The following is a 22,500-nucleotide window of genomic DNA, read 5'->3' as shown; positions in this document are numbered from 1 at the left end:
GAAAATTGGGTCCTTATTCAAGAAGCCAAAGATGATTTATAATGAGGTGAAAGTGGGCTGCAGGTTAGACTTGAGAAGGACCAAGAGGCTGAGGATCGAGATCGAGGTCTTCAGTTGGGCTGCCCAGTGGCTGGCCCTGGGTTCTGTCATCGTCACACAGGGTGACGAAAGGGACAGGGGCGTTCAACATCTTGCTCTCAGCTCAGACGTTGGGTAAGGTTTGAAGCATCACCAACATGGTATACAGGTAGCTGTGAGGGTAGGTAGGTAGGCACAAGAGCCATCCCCAAGGTGAACTCAAGGTGACGTAGCATGAAGTGAATGGGACAGGGCGTAACAGATACCAAGAGGAGTTTCACTGGTGGCATACACAGATGTGATATATGTGCCCAGTGGAATATTACTCGGCCATAAAGAAGAAGTGAAAGGTTCATCTAACATGGACATAACGTGATGTCCCCCACACGGATGACCTGGAACATGCCAATAATCCACAAGTCCACACAAGCCACCTCCTGGCTACAGTCACTATATTTCAATTGTCACAGAAACATGAAGACTTTGGTGCCACAGGGTTTCTTGCTATTGAAGGAACAGATTTCTCATGAGCTGAGACCCCAACTCGGTTCTGTGTGGATGCGTCTTGACTTTCTTCTGTCGAAGAGAGTGTCTTCTGCAAGGATTTGTGGAATATGTCCACGGAATGGGAAAACCAATATTCAGTGACATATATTTTATTGATAATTGGGAAATGGCTGAACTTTCTCTGTGAAGTCTTCAGCCTTTGAATTTTGTAACTTTTTTTTACTAGTTTTTGTTATAAGATCTGTACATCTATATTTTTGAGGGTGATATTGCTTTTACTATGTTAATTTGATAATCTAGAAATATTTCAGACACAGGTCATTTTACATGAGCAGCTATTAACAATGAGTACCACCTGCCCACGGTGGCACATGCCTGTAATCCCATTGGCTCGGGAGGCTGAGGCAGGAGGATCGTGAGTTCAAAGCCAGCCTCAGCCCAAGTGAGGCCCTGAGCAGCTCAAGGAGACCCTGTCTCTAAATAAAATGCAAAATAGGGCTGAAGAGGGGGCTCCGTGGATTAATCCACCGATTAGGATAAGGTTGTCACAACCCAATCAGATCACCTCTGCAAATTCTTGCATTATATCTTGCAAGAAATTTTGGGGACGCCTCATTCCTAACCCATAACAAAGTCATAGTCCAGTTTGCACAAGTCTCGGGGGTCTTGTATGTTTAGGAAGTTAGTGCTCAGAAAGAAGGGATAGGTCATCTTCCTTCCCACGTAATGTTCCACATGTAGGTAGCTTGTCCCATGAACCTGGATTGTACCATGGAACCTAGATTCTTGAAATTAAAGCTGCAAATAAAACATAAAAATACGGATACTGCTTTCTTGTCTCCATACTTAAAATGATGCTACAGCTAACTGCTTGGCTAAGAAAAGACATCTATCATTTATTCAGTTTCTACCCAAGAGAAGCCAAATCAAGGCAACGTGGTAACCAGCTGGGGGTTCAGGAAATATTCAATTTTTTTTAAATACCTTGGCTGGAAAAATACGGATCGAATTATATAGAAAAAAACATACTTGTTTGATGACCAAATTAGGAAAATATGGCACTAAACTATTTTCTTCAGGCAGGAAATAACAAATATGATTCTTTTTTCTCAGTAAATAATCCGGTTAAGATTCTCATCACTTTTGGTTTAGATTTTATTTCGGTGTGTTTCTCCAAGGTCACGATGCCCTCTCCACACCTCCATTAGGTGTTGCAGAATCTGATTAATTGCTTCCCAACTGAAAAGAATTGCTGAATATATATGTATTGGGCCCCCGGTGGTGGCTCCGGCCAGTTACCCCTGGGGCTCAGGAGGCTGAGGCAAGAGGCTGTCAAGTTGGAGGCCAGCCTCAGCAACCCCGGGAGGTTCTACACAAGTTAGGGAGACCCTGTCTCAAATTTAAAAAAAAAAAATGAAAATCAAAAAGGAGAGAGAGAGAGAGAGAGAGAGAGAGAGAGAGAGAGAGAGAGAGAGAGAATAAAATAAAATGAAATTAAATAAAATGAAATAAAATAAAATAAAATAAAGCCCACTGTGCGAAGTACGTATGTGGGTAGATGGGAAAGCCCTCGCGGTTGGTAGGCAGTGAGCTCGGTGCTCCCCGTCTGCATGGGACACAGAAGACAAGTGGCAATTACACAATGAGACAGTGTGTAATTAGCTGCCGGCTGGGGTGGCCCCAGCAATTAGGGGAGAAGCCAACACAGATGTTGGAAGGTGCTGATTGTGGGTCACAGTCAATGGCTGTAAATTGGGAGAGAAAAGGGAGCCGGGAGGGCGGGGGGCACGTGGCGGTCCCCTGCGCATCTCCCAGTGCTTCCCGGGGTGCACCGTGACGTGGCTGAGGCTGGCCTCCCATTTCGATCCTCCTGCCTCAGCCTCCCGAGTCTGGGATTGCTGTGTGGACCTTTCTGTGTCCGTCACCGTGAATCCTCGGTGAGCTCTCTCCGGCGCCTGGTGCCTTTTATTCTATGCGACCAGACTCTGCCATCGGCTCTGAATGTCACCGTGTTTTGATGGCAAATTGCACGGCTCCATGTCTCTTGTTGTCTATTTAAAAATCACTCCCATTTAGTGACTTTAATGACACACCAGGCACCGTGGCCCCCGATGCCGTCCCCGATCCTTGGTTTCTAAAATAGCTGCTGATTTTCTCAAGATCTCCCCAAAACCATGATGCACCCCCCCCTCTGACATTAAAAAAAGTGTCATTTTTTTGGTGACCCTGCAAAAATGCATTTGGGGATCTTCGTGGGGGGGATTGGAACAAAATGACTGTTTTGTTTCCTCGGCACAGAAACCGAGCAGAGCTGGTCCCTGCAAGGTTCCCAGGAAGCTCTTTGTACTCAGTTCCTTAGAGTCTGCACCCACTTCTCCTCTGCGCTGCTCCGCGATGGCCTTAAGTGAGCAAATACTAACTTAAAAAGGTTTCTGCTGAGCCGGGAAAGCAGTCCCTGATGGAGTTTCCAAACTTTCTTCACTTCCCATGATCCGTTTTGCAAACACCTCACGCTCCGATCCTTTGGATGCCCCTCAGCGGGGTATAGAGTGGTCAGCTGCATGGAGTCCCTTTCCCCTCCTGGTCTCTGGGCTGAATGGAGCTGTTAGTTCCTCCTCTTATCCCACCAGAGGGAGAGCACTTTCTGCAAATGCATCCCCTGCATGAGAAAAAGATCAAACTTGTGGATGCATTTCAGGTTGGGACCATTGGAAATCGGAAGGGTCATTGAACCAACCCACAAGGACCCAGGTAACCCTAAAACCTTGATTTCAACAATCAAACTTGAAAATCTGCACTTTCCTCACAAAAAAATTTAAAATAATAATAATAATTAAAAGAAATTAGACCTTTTTTTTTCCTACTGAACATGTTCAATGTGGGAATGACGTGATTTGTGACATGGAAATATCCGCCACCCTTCCTCTGTTTCCCATGAAATTTTAACAGTGACGGCTGAGTCCACCCGCCTCGTATTGTGACACGTCGAGGGAGGGTCTTTGTGCTGCGTCTGCGTCCACACCATAGGGTGACGGTGGAGGGGAGATGGATTTTACCTTCCTACCGATCAGAAAGTGAAGCCGTCTTGTGTGTTTCTCGCTCCATCTCAATCGTTTAGGTGGCAGGCGTCCCCCAAAAGGTCATGTGTGAAGTGATGCAGGAAGTCAGAGTTGAAGTGGTCACATGATGACAGTCTTAACACAGTAAGTGGATTAATCCACTTGAATGGACTCACTGGGTGTAGACTCATAGTGGATTAATCCACTTGGATGGACTCACTGGGTGGTGACTGCAGCAGGTGGGTGTGGCTGGAGGAGGGGTCCCTGGGCTGTGCCTTTGGGGTCTCTGTCCTGTCCCTGGTGAGCAGAGCTCTCTCTGCTCCCTGGTGCCCTGTCCTGAGCTGCTATCCTCCTCCAGGCCCTGCCGCCATTTTGTTCTGACTCTCCTGAGCAGATGTGGGTTCCATTGTGCCCACCCATCAATCATTCTGTGTCCGGTTCTTCTGGCTTCTGCTACTGCACTCTCTGATTGGATGAGATCAAACCTTTCCTGTCCCACGTATGACTAACATCATTCTGAATTTTTGTCTTTTGAGACTGATCTAGTTCACTTAGCATGTCTTCCGGGTTAAGTCCACTTTGGCTCAAGTTAGAATGATATCCCTTTTCTTATCTGTATAGTATTCCATTTTATACACTGATCCCATTTTCTTCACCTGTGCACCCATATACGTGGGCACCTGGCGGGTTCCATTTCTTGTCTATTATGAGTATCATTGCAAAGAACTCGGGAGTTTGAGAATGCAGGCATCTCTTCAATGTAGTGATTTTCCTTGGTTGTATACCCAATAGTGAGATTCTTGGAACGGGTGCTAGTTTTAGTTTCAAATTCCATAAACATTTTTTTTTTTTTTTTTTTTTTTTATATCCTGTGTGCAAATTTCTTCCTTTTAAATTTTTTTTTTTTTTTTTTAGATCTCTGTGGCTCATGTTCATCCTAGGGCCTCATTCTTCCTCATTTTGGAGGAAGAATTTATGCAATTATAATTATAATCATTTAATGACCTTTTGAGCGAGTCCCATAGCAGTCGATTTCCAGCACCTGTGACCCTGTCATCAGCCTCCCACGTGGTCCAATGCAGTGGACATTTCCTTTTTAATTAATTTGTTTTATTAATATTTTAATTTGCTCTCATTAGTCACAGTGGACATTTTTGAATCGACCACTGCCCACAGGACACTGTACTCAGCTGGACCCATCTATTGACCAACAGAGCTGACCTAGTGAGGTGCCGCAGTCTGGCTGGGCAAAATTCAGGAGCCACTTGTCAAGCAGAAACGAACTTTATTTTTAGAACCACACACACCACACCACACAGCTCTTCAGGAAGTCCCTCAGAGCCCAAGTGCCACCACCAGCTTCCCACAAGCCTCTCAACCTCCCCCACTCCTCCTGCTCTTGAGGCCGATTGGCTGGGTCATGTGGGCGGAGCCAAAAGAGTCCCCCAATGAGCAGCTCCATGGTCTGAAAGGGCAGGGAAACAGCCCAATGAGCATCACTGCAGAGGAGCCAATCAGCTGGCATCTGGAAGTTTGCTGGGACCACGGTGAGCCAATCAGCTGGAAGTTTGCTGGGGCCACTGTGAGCCAATCAGCTGGAAGTTTGCTGGGACCACGGTGAGCCAATCAGCTGGAAGTTTGCTGGGGCCACTGTGAGCCAATCAGCTGGAAGTTTGCTGGGGCCACTGTGAGCCAATCAGCTGGAAGTTTGCTGGGACCACGGTGAGCCAATCAGCTGGAAGTTTGCTGGGGCCACTGTGAGCCAATCAGCTGGAAGTTTGCTGGGGCCACTGTGAGCCAATCAGCTGGAAGTTTGCTGGGACCACGGTGAGCCAATCAGCTGGATGTTTGCTGGGGCCACTGTGAGCCAATCAGCTGGAAGTTTGCTGGGGCTACTCTGAGCCAATCAGCTGGATGTTTGCTGGGGCCACTGTGAGCCAATCAGCTGGAAGTTTGCTGGGGCTGCTTTGGCTGTGGCTCTCAACACTGAGGTGGTCCAGGGCTCCTTCCTCTTGGCTGGGTTGGGATTTCCAAGATGGCGGCAGGTGACCCAGAGCTCCGTGGATTTTCCATGCTCCAGAGAGGAGACACTGCTGCTCAAGAGGTGCTCAGTGCGTGGCCCCCATTCTTCCATCTGGCCTTCGAGGAGTGACCACCAGGAAACTGACGTCCTTCGTCCCATCTGTGCTGTGGGAAAAGTCCCCTGGTTTGCTGCAGAATGGATTCCCAGGCTCCATCTTGGACGGATGCACCTTCCAAAATCAGTTCCTCTTTGACGCCTCCTTGGAGCACGTACCTGTGTCCGCTTTCTGTGGACTCCTCCAGAATCCCTGAGAAGGACAACTTGGAGGAGGAGGGACTGGAACTCATGTTCCCTGTGGGCTGACCCCCCAGGATTGACCAAGTCCATGAAGAAACATGGCGGACGGTCATGTTGGAAGCTCATGTTGGTGTGGATCAGAGCGAGAAGGAGCCACCGGATGAAGAGGGGGCACATCAGGACAGACCCCCAGGGTCCTGTTTCCTCCATCCACGTCCCACCTCCCATCCCTCCGTCCACCTAGCAACGGTCTAATCCATAATTAACTAAGTCACAGAGGCTGGCCTCCAACTTGCGATCCTCCTGCCTCAGCCTCCCAAGCTGCTAGAATCACAGTCGTGCATTAATTTAATCTGTAAATTAATCTAGCCATGGGGTCGGAGCTCAGGGGCTCCCGTCTTTCCCGGTCAGTCCCCACTCTGGTCCCTGCAGCTCTGAGGACCTGCATTCAACACAGGGGCTTTCAGGACATGGTCGGGATCCGGTCCACCACAGTGTCTTCCCTCCTGAAATTCCAGACTGTGCTCTTGGAAGAACAGGGACATTTTTCTTCGTTGCTTGTTCTAGGATCGCGTGTGGCCAAGACGACCACGGTCACCCTTGCAATCCCTCCAGGGGGAACCCAGATTTTAAAACGTCTTATTAACTTCATTTTCCTGCAGCATCTGATGTCACACCGCGGCAACGTGGACGGTCAGCGTCCCCTCGGGATGTAGGCCCTGGCGGAAATGTTTCTTCCTCGGTGACTTATTACCCGGGTCCTGGCCCCTGAGGACACTGGCCATGCCTGTGACCTTACTGAACTGTCCCCGTCTTCCTCCCGATCTCTGTCCCTTACCCCCAAAGGGCTTGGACGAGAGGCGGTCAGCTTCGGGACACTGGGCACAGCCCCTCCCTGACCCTCTCCGTCCGCTCTGGTCCCTAGCCGTAACCATGTCACCTGCCCATGCAGAGGACCACGGACCCAGCACGTCCCCTTGTGGCCGGGGCAGGTCCTAGAAGCCCGTGCAGACGGCTGGACACTGGGCAGCTCTCCAGGGTGACTGGCCTGACTTCCAGCACTGCTGCCGGGCATCCCTGAGCCTGGGGGCTCATGACCTGGAACTGGGGGGACCCACAGCCGACCTCACTGTCCCCCCACAACTCAGGTGACAGGGATCCCTGGCTCAGGGTTGAGATGGGCTGTCAGAGAGTCATTTATTTATGGCACCCAGGATTGAACCCAAGGGCCCGTGACCACAGAGCCCCGTCCCCAGCCGCCTTTATTTTTTATTTAGAGTCAGGGTCTCACTGAGCTGCTTAGAGCCTTGCTAATAAGTAGTTGAGGGTGGCCTCCAACTTGCGATCCTCCTGCCTTAGCCTCCCAAGCTGCTAGAACGACAGGTGTACACCCTCGGGGAATCCCCAGAATGGCTCTCAGCATACACCAGTGCACCCAGGTGACGTTTATTTTTTTAAGTGGAATCATACGTATTTAGGAAGTACATTCGCGGTTTGAATATTCTCATGCCTTGTGTCCTGTTCAACTTGGGGTAAACTGCACAATTCCTCATGAACCAGAACAAATGGAATCAATATGTCGAAGAGCCGCCTGTCCTCCAACGTCACCGAAGCACCATTCACAACAGCCGAGCTAGAGAAGCAGCATCAGTGTCCATCAGCAGATGAAGGGGTGCAGAGAATGTGGTGCACAAAGACACCATGGCATACTATGCAGCCCTCAAAAAGGATGGAACCTGCCATTCGCAACTCTAGGGACAGAGCTGCAGGTCACTAGGGTACGTGAAAGTGAAGTCATCATGGCCTGTCGCAGGAGACCATGGGCTACATGGGGCAAAAACTGGGTCTCCGTCTTCACTATCCTTAAACCTATTATATGAGAGAATAGATGGTGGGAAGTCCACCTGGTCTCCTTGTAAAATCACCGTGTGACTCTGCTCAGGTCCAGCCACCACTTCCCCCGAGTGGGTCCCAATGCCCAACTGTCCATTCAGCCCGCTGTGGCGTCATCCACGGGTGAGGTCCGCGCCCTGTGATCCAACCACTGCCTCAGAGGGTCACCTGTGAGCCTCGCTGTGGGGGACCTGCCCTCAGTGACCACTCCGTATGCAGTTGGGGATCCCCGGCTTTCTGGACCAGCTGAGGATCGGCTTTGCACCTGGTGGTTTTTAGGAAGTATCTTTATGTCCTGTGGTCACACATGCACTCAGGGTCCTAATGTCCCATTCATTCTACTGTCTTCTCTACCCCATACCCCTCCCTCCTTCAGTCCCCTCTGCCTAATCCAAAGCACCTCTGTTCTTCCCCCTTATTGTGCATTACCATCCACATGTGAGAAAAAATGTTTGGCCTTTGTTCTTGAGGATCTTCTTATTTCGCTTACCCTGATAGTCTCCAGCTCCATCCATTTATCAGCCAATGCCATCATTTCATTCTTCTTTATGGCTGAGTAATATTCCATTGTGTAGACATACCACAGTCTCTTTATCCATTCATCTGTTGAAGGGCCCCTAGGTTGGTTCCACCGTTCAGCTGTTGTGAATTGAGCTGCTATAAACGTTGATGGGGCTGTGTCCCTGTAGTATGGGCTGGTTTTAAGTCCCTTTGGGTATAGACCAAGGAGTGGGACAGCTGGGTCACATGGTGGGTCCACTCCCAGTTTTCTGAGGAATCTCCATCCTGCTCTCCAGAGTGGTTGCCCCAATTTGCAGTCCCAGCAGCAATGTAGGAGGGAGCCTTGTCCCCACATTGTCACCCACTTATTCTCTCTTGTGTTTCTGACGATTGCCTTTCTGTCTGGAGTGACAACTCTTTTTTAGAAAATATCGTCATCAATTTCAACGCGCTGCCCTACTGTGTTTCTCGTTCACAAATATCTTAATGCAAACAAGGTCCGTGGTCCGTCCATAAAAGGTGGTAATAAGTCACTTAAATGGCCGGGTTTCGGGGTCTCACCTTCTGCTCTCCGCATCCTCCTTCCCACCTGAGGACTCTCTGACACCGACTTTTCTCCTCACCTGGGGGAGTTTCCTCGGGTGCAGGTTGTGAGAAAAGGTCGTCTCTTGACACCATCCTCCCAATGACAGAGCGACAGGCTTTGTCCCCGTGCCATAAATAAACCTAATCGCATTTATAACATGATTCTCTACATCACCCTGACGTTTTCACAAATAATGTGGCATGAAAAGTCACAAATACATTTGCAACATCGTCTACCACTAAAATAATCTGTGTGTGACGTGCACAATGCACATAGTGTGTGCTTTATGTATACAATACGTGCAATAAGTGTTGGATTGCAGTTTACACATTTGCTCCGACCATTTATCAAAATCATCCGCGTCTCTTTGCATTTCCGCCTGCAGATTTCTGCATTGCTTAGCATTGGGGGTGCCCCACAGACACCCAGTAGGCGCTGTTCCTGTTGGGCAGAGCCCCCAGTGGACACTGACCCATGTTGGAGTCACAGTGACACTAGGGGACCACTGTGTCACATGCAGTCTGTTAGCAAATGACATGCCCTCGGGCTCTACGTGGCTGGGACATTTGCACAAGTGTGTTACGCAGCTGTGAGCCATGTCCCCAAGTTGCTCAGCACCTCGCTAAGCTAATGAGGCTGGCCTCTAATATGCAATCCTCCTGCCTCAGCCTCCCAAGCTACTGAGATGACACCCACCAAGGGTGAGACCTTTTTCTTTCAGGAACATTTCTTTGAGTTGGACTTAACCAAGTCAACTCTCCCTTTTCCTGAGAGGGTCCCAGAGGCAGGATCTTGTAGTACAGTTTGAAATCCATTTGGGACATCGACCCACACACTGGCCGTGAGATCGAGGCTGGGATTTGGGGTGAAGACTGGGCATGTGGATCCCGTGTGGCTTTTTAACTCACTCTTTTTTTGTGCTGGTAAATATTTTGTGCTGAATTTAGTTATTTGCATTTTTGTAACTGAAAATAATCATAATAATAGTGATGATAATAATAATTAGTAATAATAATCAAAATCTGTGACCTGGAGGGATTTTTGCACATAATTATAGCAGAAATGCAGTCATTAGGTAGCTAATACTTTTTCTGGTGATCTCCAATTATTATGATTTTTTAATTTTTTTATTTGAATGGCTTTCATTTAGCAGAACTCCGTAAACACCCCACGAGGCATTAAGCCTGCATTTTGGTGAAGCGCCCATACTTACAGATTTACGATAGAGTGAAAGGGTTGGCTTGGAATTATCAAGTGCATGAGATTAAATAGTTGCATTAGAGAAAACCCTTTCCTCTAATCCTATTACTCCACAAAGGAATTCAATCCTCATGGAAATACAGAAAAATGTTACAGTTGGGGCACATTGGGATCCCAGCCCCTGGGGAGGCTGAGGCAGGAGGACTGCAAGTTGAAGGGCAGCCTCAGCAACTGAGCAGGATCCTGTCTCACAAAACTGGCTTCTGAGATCAACCCTTTCAGCTTCCCCATGTAAGTGGGAACATGTGGTCATTATTTCTGTGTCCCTCGCATATTCCACATCACACAATGTCCTTATGTGCACTCAAACTCTGTCAGAAAAAGCATTTTTTTTTCTGGCCGCCTAATATTCCATTCTAGCAATGTGCCACCTTTTCTTTGTCTGGTCATTGTGGCAAATTTGGGGGCACCATCTTGTTGGAAGGGTCATCTGTACCAGGGAAATGATATGAGGGTGGCTTCGTTTCACCTGGATGCCGCAGTCTGGCTGGGCACAATTCAGGAGCCACTTGTCAAGCAGAAAGGAACTTTATTTATAGAACACACACACACACACACCACAGGAGCTCTTCAGGAATTCCCTCAGAGCCCAACTGCCACCACTGGCTTCCCACAAGCCTCTCCACCTCCCACAATCCTCCTGCTCTTGAGGCCGATTGGCTGGGTCGCGTGGGCGGAGCCAAAAGAGTCCCCCAATGAGCAGCTCCGTAGTCTGAAAGGGCGGGGAAACAGCCCAATGAGCATCACTGCAGAGGAGCCAATCAGCTGGCAGCTGGAAGTTTGCTGGGGTCGCTGTGAGCCAATCAGCTGGAAGTTTGCTGGGGTCGCTGTGAGCCAATCAGCTGGAAGTTTGCTGGGGCACCTTCGGCTGTGGCTCTCAACACCTGGATCCACAAATCTCTCTGTTTTCTTCTCATTTCCAAGAAGCTGGTCTCTTCCATCCCAATCTGGGACACTACTTCTCGCCTTCTTCGCTACAGTCTATCTTTCCTCTGGATACATAAGTGTCCCTGGTGCTCATTTGTTATTGGTGGCATTTTTTCCTCCTCCAGCAAAGTCCCCAAGACCCGGACGGTGGCCTGATGGATCTGTGTGTTTTACCAACGTCTTTCCTGCAGCAAAACCGAATCTTCCTCTTCCCAGACTCAAGGACACCCTCGCACCTAAGCACCCCCCCCCCGTATTGGACAGCAGGATGACAGCCGCTCACGACGGAGTTAGTCCTCGAGTCCGGACTTCACCTTCCACCACTCTGATGACTTGTCCTGTGCACCAAGTTACTTACGGTCTTTGCGCCATCATCCTGTCCTTGCTAAGTGTGGCCAGAAATACCTGCTGGGGTTTTTACGGTGGTCACAGAGCATTCGCGGCCGTGCCCACCGTGAATTCAGCAAATGGCTTGAGACAGTGACTCTGAAATAGCAACGGAAGAAGAAAGCCCCCTGGAAGGAGAGAGGGAGGCTGAGGCTGGAGGATCGAAGGTGGAGGCCAGCCTCAGCCAAAGCGAGGCCCTGAGCAACTCAGTGAGACCCTGTCTCTAAATAAAATGCAAAATAGGGCTGGGGAGGGGGCTCAGGGGTCAAGTGCCCCTCAGTTCAATCCCTCGTACCCTAAGACCCCCCTAAATTGTCCTCAGATCCAACCGGAAACATTCTGAGGATCAACGTCAGGCATTTTGGGGTTGAAACTCAACAGTAGGAGATGCATATATGCACAAACGTTCCCTGGGGCAGGAGAGAAGGAATAAACAGACGCCTTCACCCCAAGGGTCTTGATTTACAGAATCCCCGATTCACCTCTCAGTTTCTTTTTATTGGATCTGCACATGTCACAGGTGAGAAGTCCCCCGTGGGTCTCCGGGAGCTAAAGTAAAACCCCGTGTCCCCGTGCAACCACACACATCACCAGGAAAACCTCAATGACAGAGTGGATGATCCACAAAGTCCTTTAGGGGACCCTGACACCCTAAGGGACGTCATGGGAAAAACTCTGAGGATTCCTACGTGGACTTGAGTCGATCATTGCAACACAGTTACCCACACGATGTTCAGGTTGAAGACTGACCAACCTGAGAGGGACACACGGCCGTTCTCTGTTCTGCAAATTTGAATTTTCCTGCCGATTCGAACCTCTCTGAAATCAAACTCTGTTCCAGAGCAGTGACAAAGGCAGACGTCCTCTGTTTCCTTCTGTTTCCCCCAGAGGACTTGGAGGTCCTCAGGCTGAATATCCGTGACGGTGGCTTGGAAGAGACCTTTAATGGAGAGCTCACGTGGGACTTCACTTGGAAATCAAAATGCACGGAAAAGGTGGCCGTCTCCGTTAGATGGACTCGGACAGAGTCCACCCAATGAATGACCACGGCCGGGTTAATGCTAATGAGATGGCAAGAGGTGACATCGACGTCTCCCTGAGTGACATCTCTGTCCGCCAGGTGGGATGATTGACGGGTAGAGGGCGAACATCTTCTGGGGGCCCAGTGCACCGTGATGGACGTTCATGTCGCCTGCCACCAGGAGGCTCAGAAACTCCTTCAGGAACATAGTGGGGACCCCGAGGGACGGGCCATCGTATACACAGATTTTGCAAAGGCTCCTCAAAGGTCTTCCAGGGTACCGAGCCTCCTTCAGGAAGGAGTGGTTCCAGGCATGTGCCGATGTCAGAGTCGCACCCAGGAGACGCTGAGGCTCCGATCCCAATGATTTGACCACTAAGGAGGAGGAGGAGGAGGAGGAGGAGGAGGAGGAGGAGGAGGAGGAGGAAGCAGCCAGCCATACGGAGGCACAACTGTCATCCCAGCAACTTAGGAGGCTGAGGCAGGAGGACTGGAAGTTGGAGGCCAGCCTCAGCAACTTAGCAAGACCTCAACATAATAAGACCCTGGCGGAAAGACAAAGGGCTGGGGACGTGGCTCGGTGGGTAAGCACCCCAGGTGGACGGTGGGTCTGCAGGTGGACGGTGGGGCTCTGTATGCCCTTCCAGGAAAGCGATGGGGCTACTCGGATGCAGGACATTCTGCTGAGGGTCACTCGGCTGAATCCAAACAGCACCCGGAAAGAAGAGGAGTCGGGGGTCTGAGTGGGTAGCGTCTTCCCCGGGGGCGACCTGCGCAGTGGAAACTCCTGAGGGCACGGGGACCCCTGGGCTGGGGGTCACTCTGCACATTAGCACCCCCCAGACGGCATTCGCTGATGTTGGACTTGGCCATGTCGAGAGCAGGACCAGGGACAGCGCTCTGATACTCGGGGCAGCTCAGGGTCCTTCTGGGAGGGATGGGGGACTGGTGAGGCCAGCGGCCTCTGTCTCTAAGTGTTGATTTTTTGGGGGACGTGGGCAGTATGGGGGATTGACCTCAGGGGCCCTCGACCCCTGAGCCCCCTCCCCAGCCCTATTTTGCATTTTATTTAGAGACAGGGTCTCACTGAGTTGCTTAGGGCCTCGCTTTGGCTGAGGCTGGCTTTGAACTCGTGATCCTCCTGCCTCAGCCTCCCAAACCGCTGGGATGACAGGTTGGATTTGTAAATGCTCTTAAGTTTTGGGACACGTAATCATGCTAGAGTGAGCTGAGCTATTGCTCGTGTGTAATCGATATGGTAATATCATGACGCTTTTTAAAGTTTTTTTAAAAATTTGTTCTTTTTGGTTATACTATTCCCTTCCCCCCTCCCTTCCCTTCATTCCCCTTGGTCTAATGCAGTGAACTCATGTGCCTTATTCTATGTCACCGTCTGAATCTCAGACAGGACATCCAGACTCTGGTGTTAGGGGATTTGATTATTTCACTTAAGTTGTTTTTCTCCAGCTCCATCCATTTACCACCAAATGCCATCATTTCATTCTTTTTCATGGCCGAGTAATATTCCACTGTGTATATAAACCACTTTTTCTTTATCCATTCATGTGCTGAAGGGCATCTAAGTTGCTTTCATCGCTGAGCTACTATGAACTGAGCTGCTATAAACATTGGATTTTTTTTAAAGAATTTGGAACTGAATGTCTTGAAGGGGGACGTTTTGCCCACTTGTTCCCTGTTCCTGGGTGCATATTAACTTCTAGGAGGTTAAACTGCGGGGTGCAGGGTTTGGAAGGTATCACAAGGACCTTGCTGTTGTAGCTCTGTGGTCCATGTTCTCCTGTTGATGCAATTTAACGTCGTCTCTCCCAAAGTCCTCCACAAACACCAGGGATCCACTAACCAGCCACCCGTACCCACCCCGGGAGGGTCCTTCAAGGGTGTTTGAGTCACACACAATCACAATTCTGACACCTTATTTTTACCCAGGAAGACAGCGATATCACAGGTAGCTTCTGCAGACATGCTCAAGGTCTTGTGAGCTCTGCACAAATGCAGCAAGTGGCTCACAACTTCCCGGTGAGTGAGTGACTTATGGCCCACACCCCTAAATCCCCTCTCCCTGGAGAAAACGCAAAGTCTGCAGGATTGATGGACAGCCTTCACCCAGCTGGCACCTGGCTGTCCACTCTCAGGCTCCATCTGCTTCTAGAAAACCCAGCAGGACTCAACAGACGCTCCATGTTTTAGCCTCATCTACCCAAGGCACATAAAATCCAACATGGCGCACGGGGGCAAAGGTCGCGGGGGCCATTCTGGGTGTGGGTGATCTGGCCTCACCTCCCAGTGCCCAGGTGGACCGTCCTTTGCGGCTGAGATCTTGCTTAACGGGAACAAGGTAGGTGATGGCAGATTCTCCAACAAATTCCAGTTGAGAGACCTTCCAAGTGACATTTGGTGACCATTTCCAACACGGGGCCATTGATTCTCATTTTAATACGTGCATATTGCAAGGGACCTCTGTTAGCACTGGGAAACCAGTCCACAGGGATAAAATCAATCTTTTTGGCCCCCAATTTTGGTGTCCCCAGCTCTCTCATGCAGGCAGTGTGCAAATCTGTGATCTCTGAGTGAAAATCCTATTTTTCTTGTTTAAGTGCATTTCTTCTTAAATGGTGAAATTTCCTTACTCCAACGTCCTCAGTGACCTTGATCAGGCTCTTGACCTTGAAACCGGTTAAAATTTCAAAAAGCCATTGAGTCTGTCGTATGCGTTGCTTTTAAGAATGTGGGAAATCTCTTAAAAATTAAATTAAATGATTTAATTTTCTCTTTCTCTTTTTTTTTTTCAAAATTTTTTTTGGAACAACTCACCTTAGATTTTTTCTTCTTTCTTTCCTTTTTAATTTTTTCTCTTTTTTTATTTTTGCAGTAGTCTCATGTTAACCCCCCAAACTGCATCTTCACGGGATTCTTAACATTTTTTTTTTTTTTTTTACAAATAACGTTTTAAATTGGTTCTTGTGGACATCTTTCTGTTTCTCTGCATTTGCCCGTATCCCATTTTTTCTTTCTTTTTTTTTTTTTGAAATCCAAATGTAACAGATTTCAACTTTTTTGTGTTACATTTTTTTTTTCTTTTTACTGGGTAGAATCTCTCTCTGAATTTTTGGCAAATCTATTGTTTTTGAATTCTCTTTTTTTTCCCCTCCTTCACTTACTTCTACAATATGACCCAGGAGCCAACACAAAGAAAATCGCAGACGATATCACCAGTAATGATCGTGGTGACGATGAAGGTATTTTTTAAATTTTTTTTTTCCAAAGCTCAACTCCCATGCATGGTTTTATATTTGATTCTCTCTCTCTCTCTCTCTCTGTGCACTTTTTCCCCCATTTCAACCTGTTTTTCTTCCCCTTATTTGAAACGGGAACACGCGAGTGTGCCTCTTTCTTTATTTTCTTCTTGCAAAATAAAAAAAAAAATCAAGAATAAAGTAGTCATCATTTTTAAATCCCAGTCACCACGTAGAGGACCGGAAATGGCTGGAAGATCTGCAGACCTTCTTTCTAGACATGAGATGGAATAAAACACGTTTTGCAAAGAAATCCACCTTTTTTTTTCTTTAATTTTTTTTTTCCTATTTGGTCCCAAGAAGAGAAAGTAGAATTTTAAGTGATGCATGTGCACGATCCACTTTCCGTCCTTCTAAATGTGATATTTTTTTTTCCGGGAAGATTTTATTTTGAAACGTGGGTGTTCTGATCTTTTCCACCCACTGCAAAATGTCCCAACAGTTTCATGGAAGATCTGTTGGACTTGGTGGTGGGAGGGGAGGAAAATTCAAATTTTCCTTTATTTCACCTTGATTTTTTTTTTTTTTTTTTTTTTTTTGTATCTGGGATTGACCCCAGGGGCACTCGACCCCTGAGCCCCATCCCCAGCCCTATTTTGCATTTTATTTGGAGACAGGGTCTCCCTGAGTTGCTTAGAGCCTCCCTTTGGCTGAGGCTGGCTTTGAACTCGTGATCCTCCTGCCTCAGCCTCCCCAGCTGCTGGGATTCCAGGTGTGCAAAACCTCCCAACAGACTGCCCATCTCTAACGGGAGCCATCTTGCAGAATAACGGGAGGTCATCCGCCTAATTCCTTTCTGATGATTTCAAAGGATAAAACTTTGTCAAACACAGAAGCAAAAATGTGTGTTTTTTAAATTTATTTATCCATTTATTCATTTTTTTGTACTGGGGATTGAATACTCAGAGATGCTCAACCACTGAGCCACACCCCGAGCCCTTTTTATTTTATTTTTAAAACTTTGAGACAGGGTCTCCTTATAGGGTCAAGGCCTTACGACTGAGGCTGGCCTTCACCTTTCCAACCTCCAGCCTCAGCCTCCGTACTTGCTAAAATTATAATTGTGCCCCATTCGGCCCAGCAATAGGTTTTATTTTGACAACGAACCAATGTCTCTGATTTTTGCATATTGATCTACATCTCCGTATCAATAGTTATGATCCATACCTACATTTTTATGCCGATATTTATAATCGAGTCCAGTCTCCGTAAACGTGAAATCTACCCCAACGGCTAATTAACGCTAAAATGGATTCTGGAATCAAAACTCTCCCGAAGGCCCTCTCGGAAGATGGTCCCCGGATTTTCACCTCCATGGCAAGATACCATTTTTACCTCCTTAAATAAAAAAAATTAAAATAAAATAATAATAACCTTAAAATAATAAATAGCAAGAAAAACTTACGAGTTCCAACTCCCCAGGGACACTCACATTCTGTCCCAAAACACCGAGCAGTGGCCACATCTCATCTCGAGTTGGACTTTCCGTATTTCTGTCCCTTAGATACGGTGACATATCACTGCCATCCATTAAATATATATATATATATATATATATATATATATATATATATATATATATATTATTTTTTTTAGATTTTTTGGGGGGATTCTGTTCTGCTGATAACTCTGAACTCTTTATTTGTGTTGGATCAGTATCTGTCCTGGTCGGAGAGCAGATCCTTTTTCTTCTTTTAAAATATTTTTATATTTGACACTCAGCCACAAACGAGGGCGTCCGTCCTGTTCCAAATAATCCGCGTCCTGAGGTCCATTTTAATTTCAAAAAAAAAAAAAAAAATCAGAAATAAAGTCCACCCGGGGCTCGAGGTCAGATCTCCGTTAGTTCCGACCCATTGTGCATCTTTCTTGAGCAAAGCAAAAACCCCCTGGTTTCCCCCCGTTTCTGGGCACCGACAAGAAGAGACCAAGAGATGCTTTTCTGCTCCCCAGATATTTTTGCTTTTCTTCTTCTCCTTTTTGATTTTTTTTTTCTATTTTCCGCTGCAGGACGTGGGGCCCTGGAGGCTGGGGGTCTCCCCTGAACCTCACCCCCCCCCCAGCATCCCTCCAAAAGTGACCTCGGTGCAGAGAACACGTCCCAGCCGTGGCCAGCCTCCAAAGCCTGCCCCCCCTTGTCCACCTGCCTACATGGGGTTCCTGGCAGGGGACGCCACCTCGGTCCCTTGTCCCCCCCTGGACGCAGCGGGCACCCTGAGTGTGATTCTTTACGGTGTCCCCCGCTTGCTCTCCCCCCCAGATATCCACGACCAGAGCAGCAAGAAGCCGGTCATGGTCTACATCCACGGCGGCTCCTACATGGAGGGCACGGGCAACATGATCGACGGCAGCATCCTGGCCAGCTACGGGAACGTCATCGTCATCACCATCAACTACCGCCTGGGCATCCTGGGTAAGTGACCCAGGCCTGCCCCCGGCAGGGCCGCCCCGGCTGTTGCAACCATGGCTTTCTGTCCAGGTGGGGCCCTCGTGCATTCGAATCCTGCGGCTCCGGGTCCCGGACAGTCCCACCACCTGTCTAACCTGAGTCTTTAAAGCCATCGAGACCGAGTGACACTTTGCCATGAAGGATGCCTCTTTCCTTTTGCTCCTGGGACAATGGTCGGTTCATACAGAACCCTGCGGGGTCCTGGGGTCGCTGGTGACCGCGGTGCATAGCGCCTCTCCCTCTGGTTGTGCGGTGGTCGACAGGGTCAAGGTCGTCTTCATGTGCAAGAAGGTAGCGCCTCGGGTTTCCCAGCTCCATGGGGACCCAGGACCTTGTTCCTTGCAGCCTTAGGCAACGGAATTCAGGTCTTGTGTGGACCAGGTGCCATCGTAGGGTGGAGAGGTCAAGGGCATTCAGGACGGTGCTGGGGGTTCAAGGTCAACTGTGCATTGAACACGTGGCCAAGTCGCGGGGGGATGGGGGGGCGGAGTCCAAGACGTCCCTCCTCAAGGGTCGTCCATGTTTTTGCCCAGTTCACGGAAAATATTCCCCAATCTACAAAAAAGTGTTTGCAAGGCAAAAAAAAAAAAAAAAAAAAAAAAAAAAAAAAAAAAAAAAAAATAATAATAATAATAATAATAATAATAATAATAATAATAATTAAAATTAATCGAGTTTTTAATAAGGATGCCCTGGAGTTGCAAGGAATTCTGGGAATTTGCGGCAGCAGGAAGACCCTCCTGCAAAGATTCTTCCCATCAACTCAGCAAAATGTCAGACCTGTCAATCACAGTGACAGGCAGGAGCGTATTGAAGGGGTGGAGAGGGGAAGGGGACACTCTCAAGGGACAGAGGGGTCCTCTCAGGACGGGCACAGCGTGCCCCTCCCCTCCTGCCCTCCGGTTTTATGGGGGGTCCTAGGGAAGTCCCCAGAGAGCCCCGCCCAGGTCCCCCTCCTGACTTTGACGGACAGCTGTCTCCAAACTGGTCATCGCTGCAAAAATACTTGCTTTTCCTTGTGACGAAGGCCGTGATGTCATGGCGAGTGGCTGGGAAGGGGACCCTCTCTGGGAACCCGGGAGGTGGTGGGTGGCAGGAGTTCGTCCCTGGCTGGGGAGCACCAGCTGCCCCCTCCCTGGTGCCCTTGGGTTTGATGGACGGCTCCTGCAGGGACCAGGTCCTCCCAGGGTGGACACGCACCCCCAGGGGCTCGGCTGCCTTCCGAGCGCCACGGTCCCCCCTGTCTGTCCCCCTGGTCCGTGCAAATCTCTGCGGTCCCCTGCGGCCGGCTTCTCTGGATGCCTTTGGGGACAGGTTCTGGTCAGTGGCTTTCGGCCACCGGCTTCTGAGAGAGGCGCCTGGGATGCTTGGCGGTTGACAAAGGTCCTTCTTGGCCACAAGGTGGACGCGGAAAGTTGGGGCAGGGTCCCCACGGGGTCTTTTCATGTGATAAGGCCACTGTCCCCAAGGAGGAGCCTGCGAGCGGGAGGCAGCCCTGGGTCCTGGGCAGGGTCTCCTTTGGCTAAAATGCACAAAATGTTGTTTGGCCTCCGGGATGGGAGGCAGGTGCCAGAGGGAGGCCGGACCTCCAAGGAGCCTGGTTTCCCTCCCCCTCTCTCTCTCTGGGGTCCCCGTCAGCCCTGGGGTTTCTTGTCCTTCTGAACGAGGCTCCGTCTGGCCAGCACAGCTCGGGGACACCCCTGCATTTTGTTGATTTATCTTAAAGAAAAGAGAAAAAAGAAAGAAATGCAAATACCCAGAAAGTCGGAGGCTGACCTTTAGCCATGGCGTCTTTAAAATAAAAGTCCCGGGGAGGCTTTTATTTTGTAACAGAGATCGCCCCCACCGCCCTGCAGGGACCCAACCCAGGGGACTGGGCGTCTCCATGGTGACCGTCCCTAAGACAAGAACTTAGATTTCCAGGAAAGATATTTTTAGTCCCCAGGGATCGGATCCAGGTGGGCTGACCCACGGAGCCACATTCCTCAGCCTTTTTAAAATTTTTTTGATATTTTTATTTTGAGACTTGGTCTGCTTCTGTCCTCCCTGAGTTGCGGAGGCTGGCCTCCGACTTGCGATCCTCCTGCCCCGGCCTCTGGATCTTACGGGATCCCAGGTGTGCATCACTGTGCACAAACCATCAGCTGAAGATGCTAGGGGTTAGCTCAGTGGTAGGACTTTTGTGCAGTCTGTTCACGTCTCTGGGTTCGATCCTGCAAATACCAAACCAGGAAAGAAAGAGAGAAACAGGATCCCAAGCAATTGTCCTGCATCGTCCTAATGAGCAAATGACTGTCCTACCTCCCCCAGGTCCTGGGAGGGCTGGACCCCCGGTGTTTTTTGAGGAAGGGCTTCTTCTCTGCTGTATACTATTTTGCACGGCAGGTTTGCAACACCAGCCACTCAGGACCCACAGGTTCCCATAGGGAGGTGTCGGGCGTCCCGACCTGTTGAGGACGCACCTTAGTATCCTCCTGAGCTGCGCGCCCTGCAGCCTCCTGCACCAATCGTAGCTCCCTCTCACCCCTGCACCTCCTAGCACCATGCGGACCCCTTCCTCCTGAGGAAATCCATCCAGCTAGACACTTGCAGAACTTCCCGATATTCTGTTATGTTCTGCAGATGCAGGAGGGACGGACTTTGGGGGTATGGTATGATTTGGGGTCTCACAGATGTCGTATCATGCTGTTGGTTTAAGTCAAACCTCCCTTTCCCCTTTAGGACCAAATCATCCCACACCTGCAGGGTGGGTGGGTGGTGCTGGGTCACTGTTGAAGGTACTGTGCTTAGTCTCTCTGAGCTCGCTGACCGGCAGGGGCTGCATCTTACCCACAAGGAAACCAAGTCTGAGTCCCCTGGGGCTGGTTTATTCTGGTCAAATGATTCTCCTGAATCGGGATCGGGACTCTGACATACTGAACCCCAAATCACCTCCAGTCTCTATCTTGATTTATGTGACCTCAGAGGGACCCTGACGGTCTCCTGAGCCCCAGCTTCGCCGTCTGCAGTTGGACACACACCGAAATAAGAGGCTCTGGCCCTTGGCCCAGGTCCGTCCTGGTGCTGAGCAGCTCAGGGTGAATTTCTCTGTTCCACAGAGAAAGATCCTTCATTTCTCATTCTCCTCCGTGAGCACATGACTGACAGTCCCCAATGGGACAAGGCAGGTGGCTCTCGGTGCCGCGGCGTCGGTCTCAGTGATGACATTCGCCCGTCACAACCCCGAGAAGTCTCAGAGCTGACACGGATCTCCATGGGATGAGGACCAGGGTGACCTCCGGGATCCGTTGACTTTGTTGGGTGCTCACCGTTGACCAGGTCAGGGAAGTGAGAAATGCCACCCCAGGTTGGCACGGCTTTTTTGTCCACAGGTGACCGGTTGCATGAGCCCCTTGGGCTGCGCTGGGCACATACTTTTGGACACAAGTCAGAAAGGTCACATGCATCTGGCCGAGGTGACGGACAGAGAGAGGGGACTTGCAGGACGCCTGCAGGGACCTAAAGAAATGTGCTCTGACAAATAAAAAAATGCATGAATTTATCGTGCACAGGATGCTTTGAAAAGTGCACACGCAGCCGAGTGGCCCAATGGCACACGTTCACATACGCGTTACCCCGTGTGTCATGTATTTGGGGGGTACAAGGTACAGACGCTGCTGTGTGATCAATTGGCGTTGTCGATGACAGCGTTTTACCTTTTTGCTGGCTGTGTAGTATTCTATTGGTGAGTGGGTACCACGTCGATTCCCCATCTTTTCAATGGTTGTGTTATAAAGTTGCATAACGGGGGGTGGGATTTGTCCTTACCTACTTGTACAAGCACACAATGGGGACAACGCAACTTAGCAAAGTACCACCTCAGCACTTCCCCCTCCATCCAGCCTCTACCAGTCCCTCTCCTCTAGTAATCTACCTAGGGGTTAGCTCAGTGGTAGGACTTTTGTACTGGGGACTGAACTCAGGAGCACTCAACCCCTGAGCCTCATCCACAGCCCTATTTTGCATTTTATTTAGAGACAGGGTCTCCCTGAGCTGCTTAGGGCCTCCCTTTTGCCGAGGCTGGCTTTGAACTCGTGATCCTCCTGCCTCAGCCTCCCTAGCTCATGGGATGACGGGCGTGCCCCACTGCACCCGGCTCTCCGTTTGATTTTTATGACCTGCAGCTGCACCTTTCTATTCCATTTTCCCGCCTAGCTTC

General features: G+C 49.4%; 1 protein-coding gene across 1 annotated transcript in view; it reads left to right on the top strand.

Moving 5' to 3' along the window:
* LOC139703340 (neuroligin-4, X-linked-like) overlaps positions 1-22,500 on the top strand; it is a 175,338-nt gene that overhangs the window by 47,502 nt on the left and 105,336 nt on the right. Inside the window, exons 2-4 of the mRNA XM_071606662.1 lie at positions 15,737-15,796; positions 18,114-18,266; positions 18,490-18,593. Coding sequence (XP_071462763.1) covers positions 15,737-15,796; positions 18,114-18,266; positions 18,490-18,593 — 317 coding nt within the window. The remainder of the gene's footprint in view (positions 1-15,736; positions 15,797-18,113; positions 18,267-18,489; positions 18,594-22,500) is intronic.

This window comes from Marmota flaviventris, chromosome X (assembly GCF_047511675.1).
Source record: "Marmota flaviventris isolate mMarFla1 chromosome X, mMarFla1.hap1, whole genome shotgun sequence".
NCBI lineage: Eukaryota > Metazoa > Chordata > Mammalia > Rodentia > Sciuridae > Marmota > Marmota flaviventris.
Note: the sequence above shows the minus strand (reverse complement) of the source record. Positions and strands in the feature narration are given on the sequence as shown.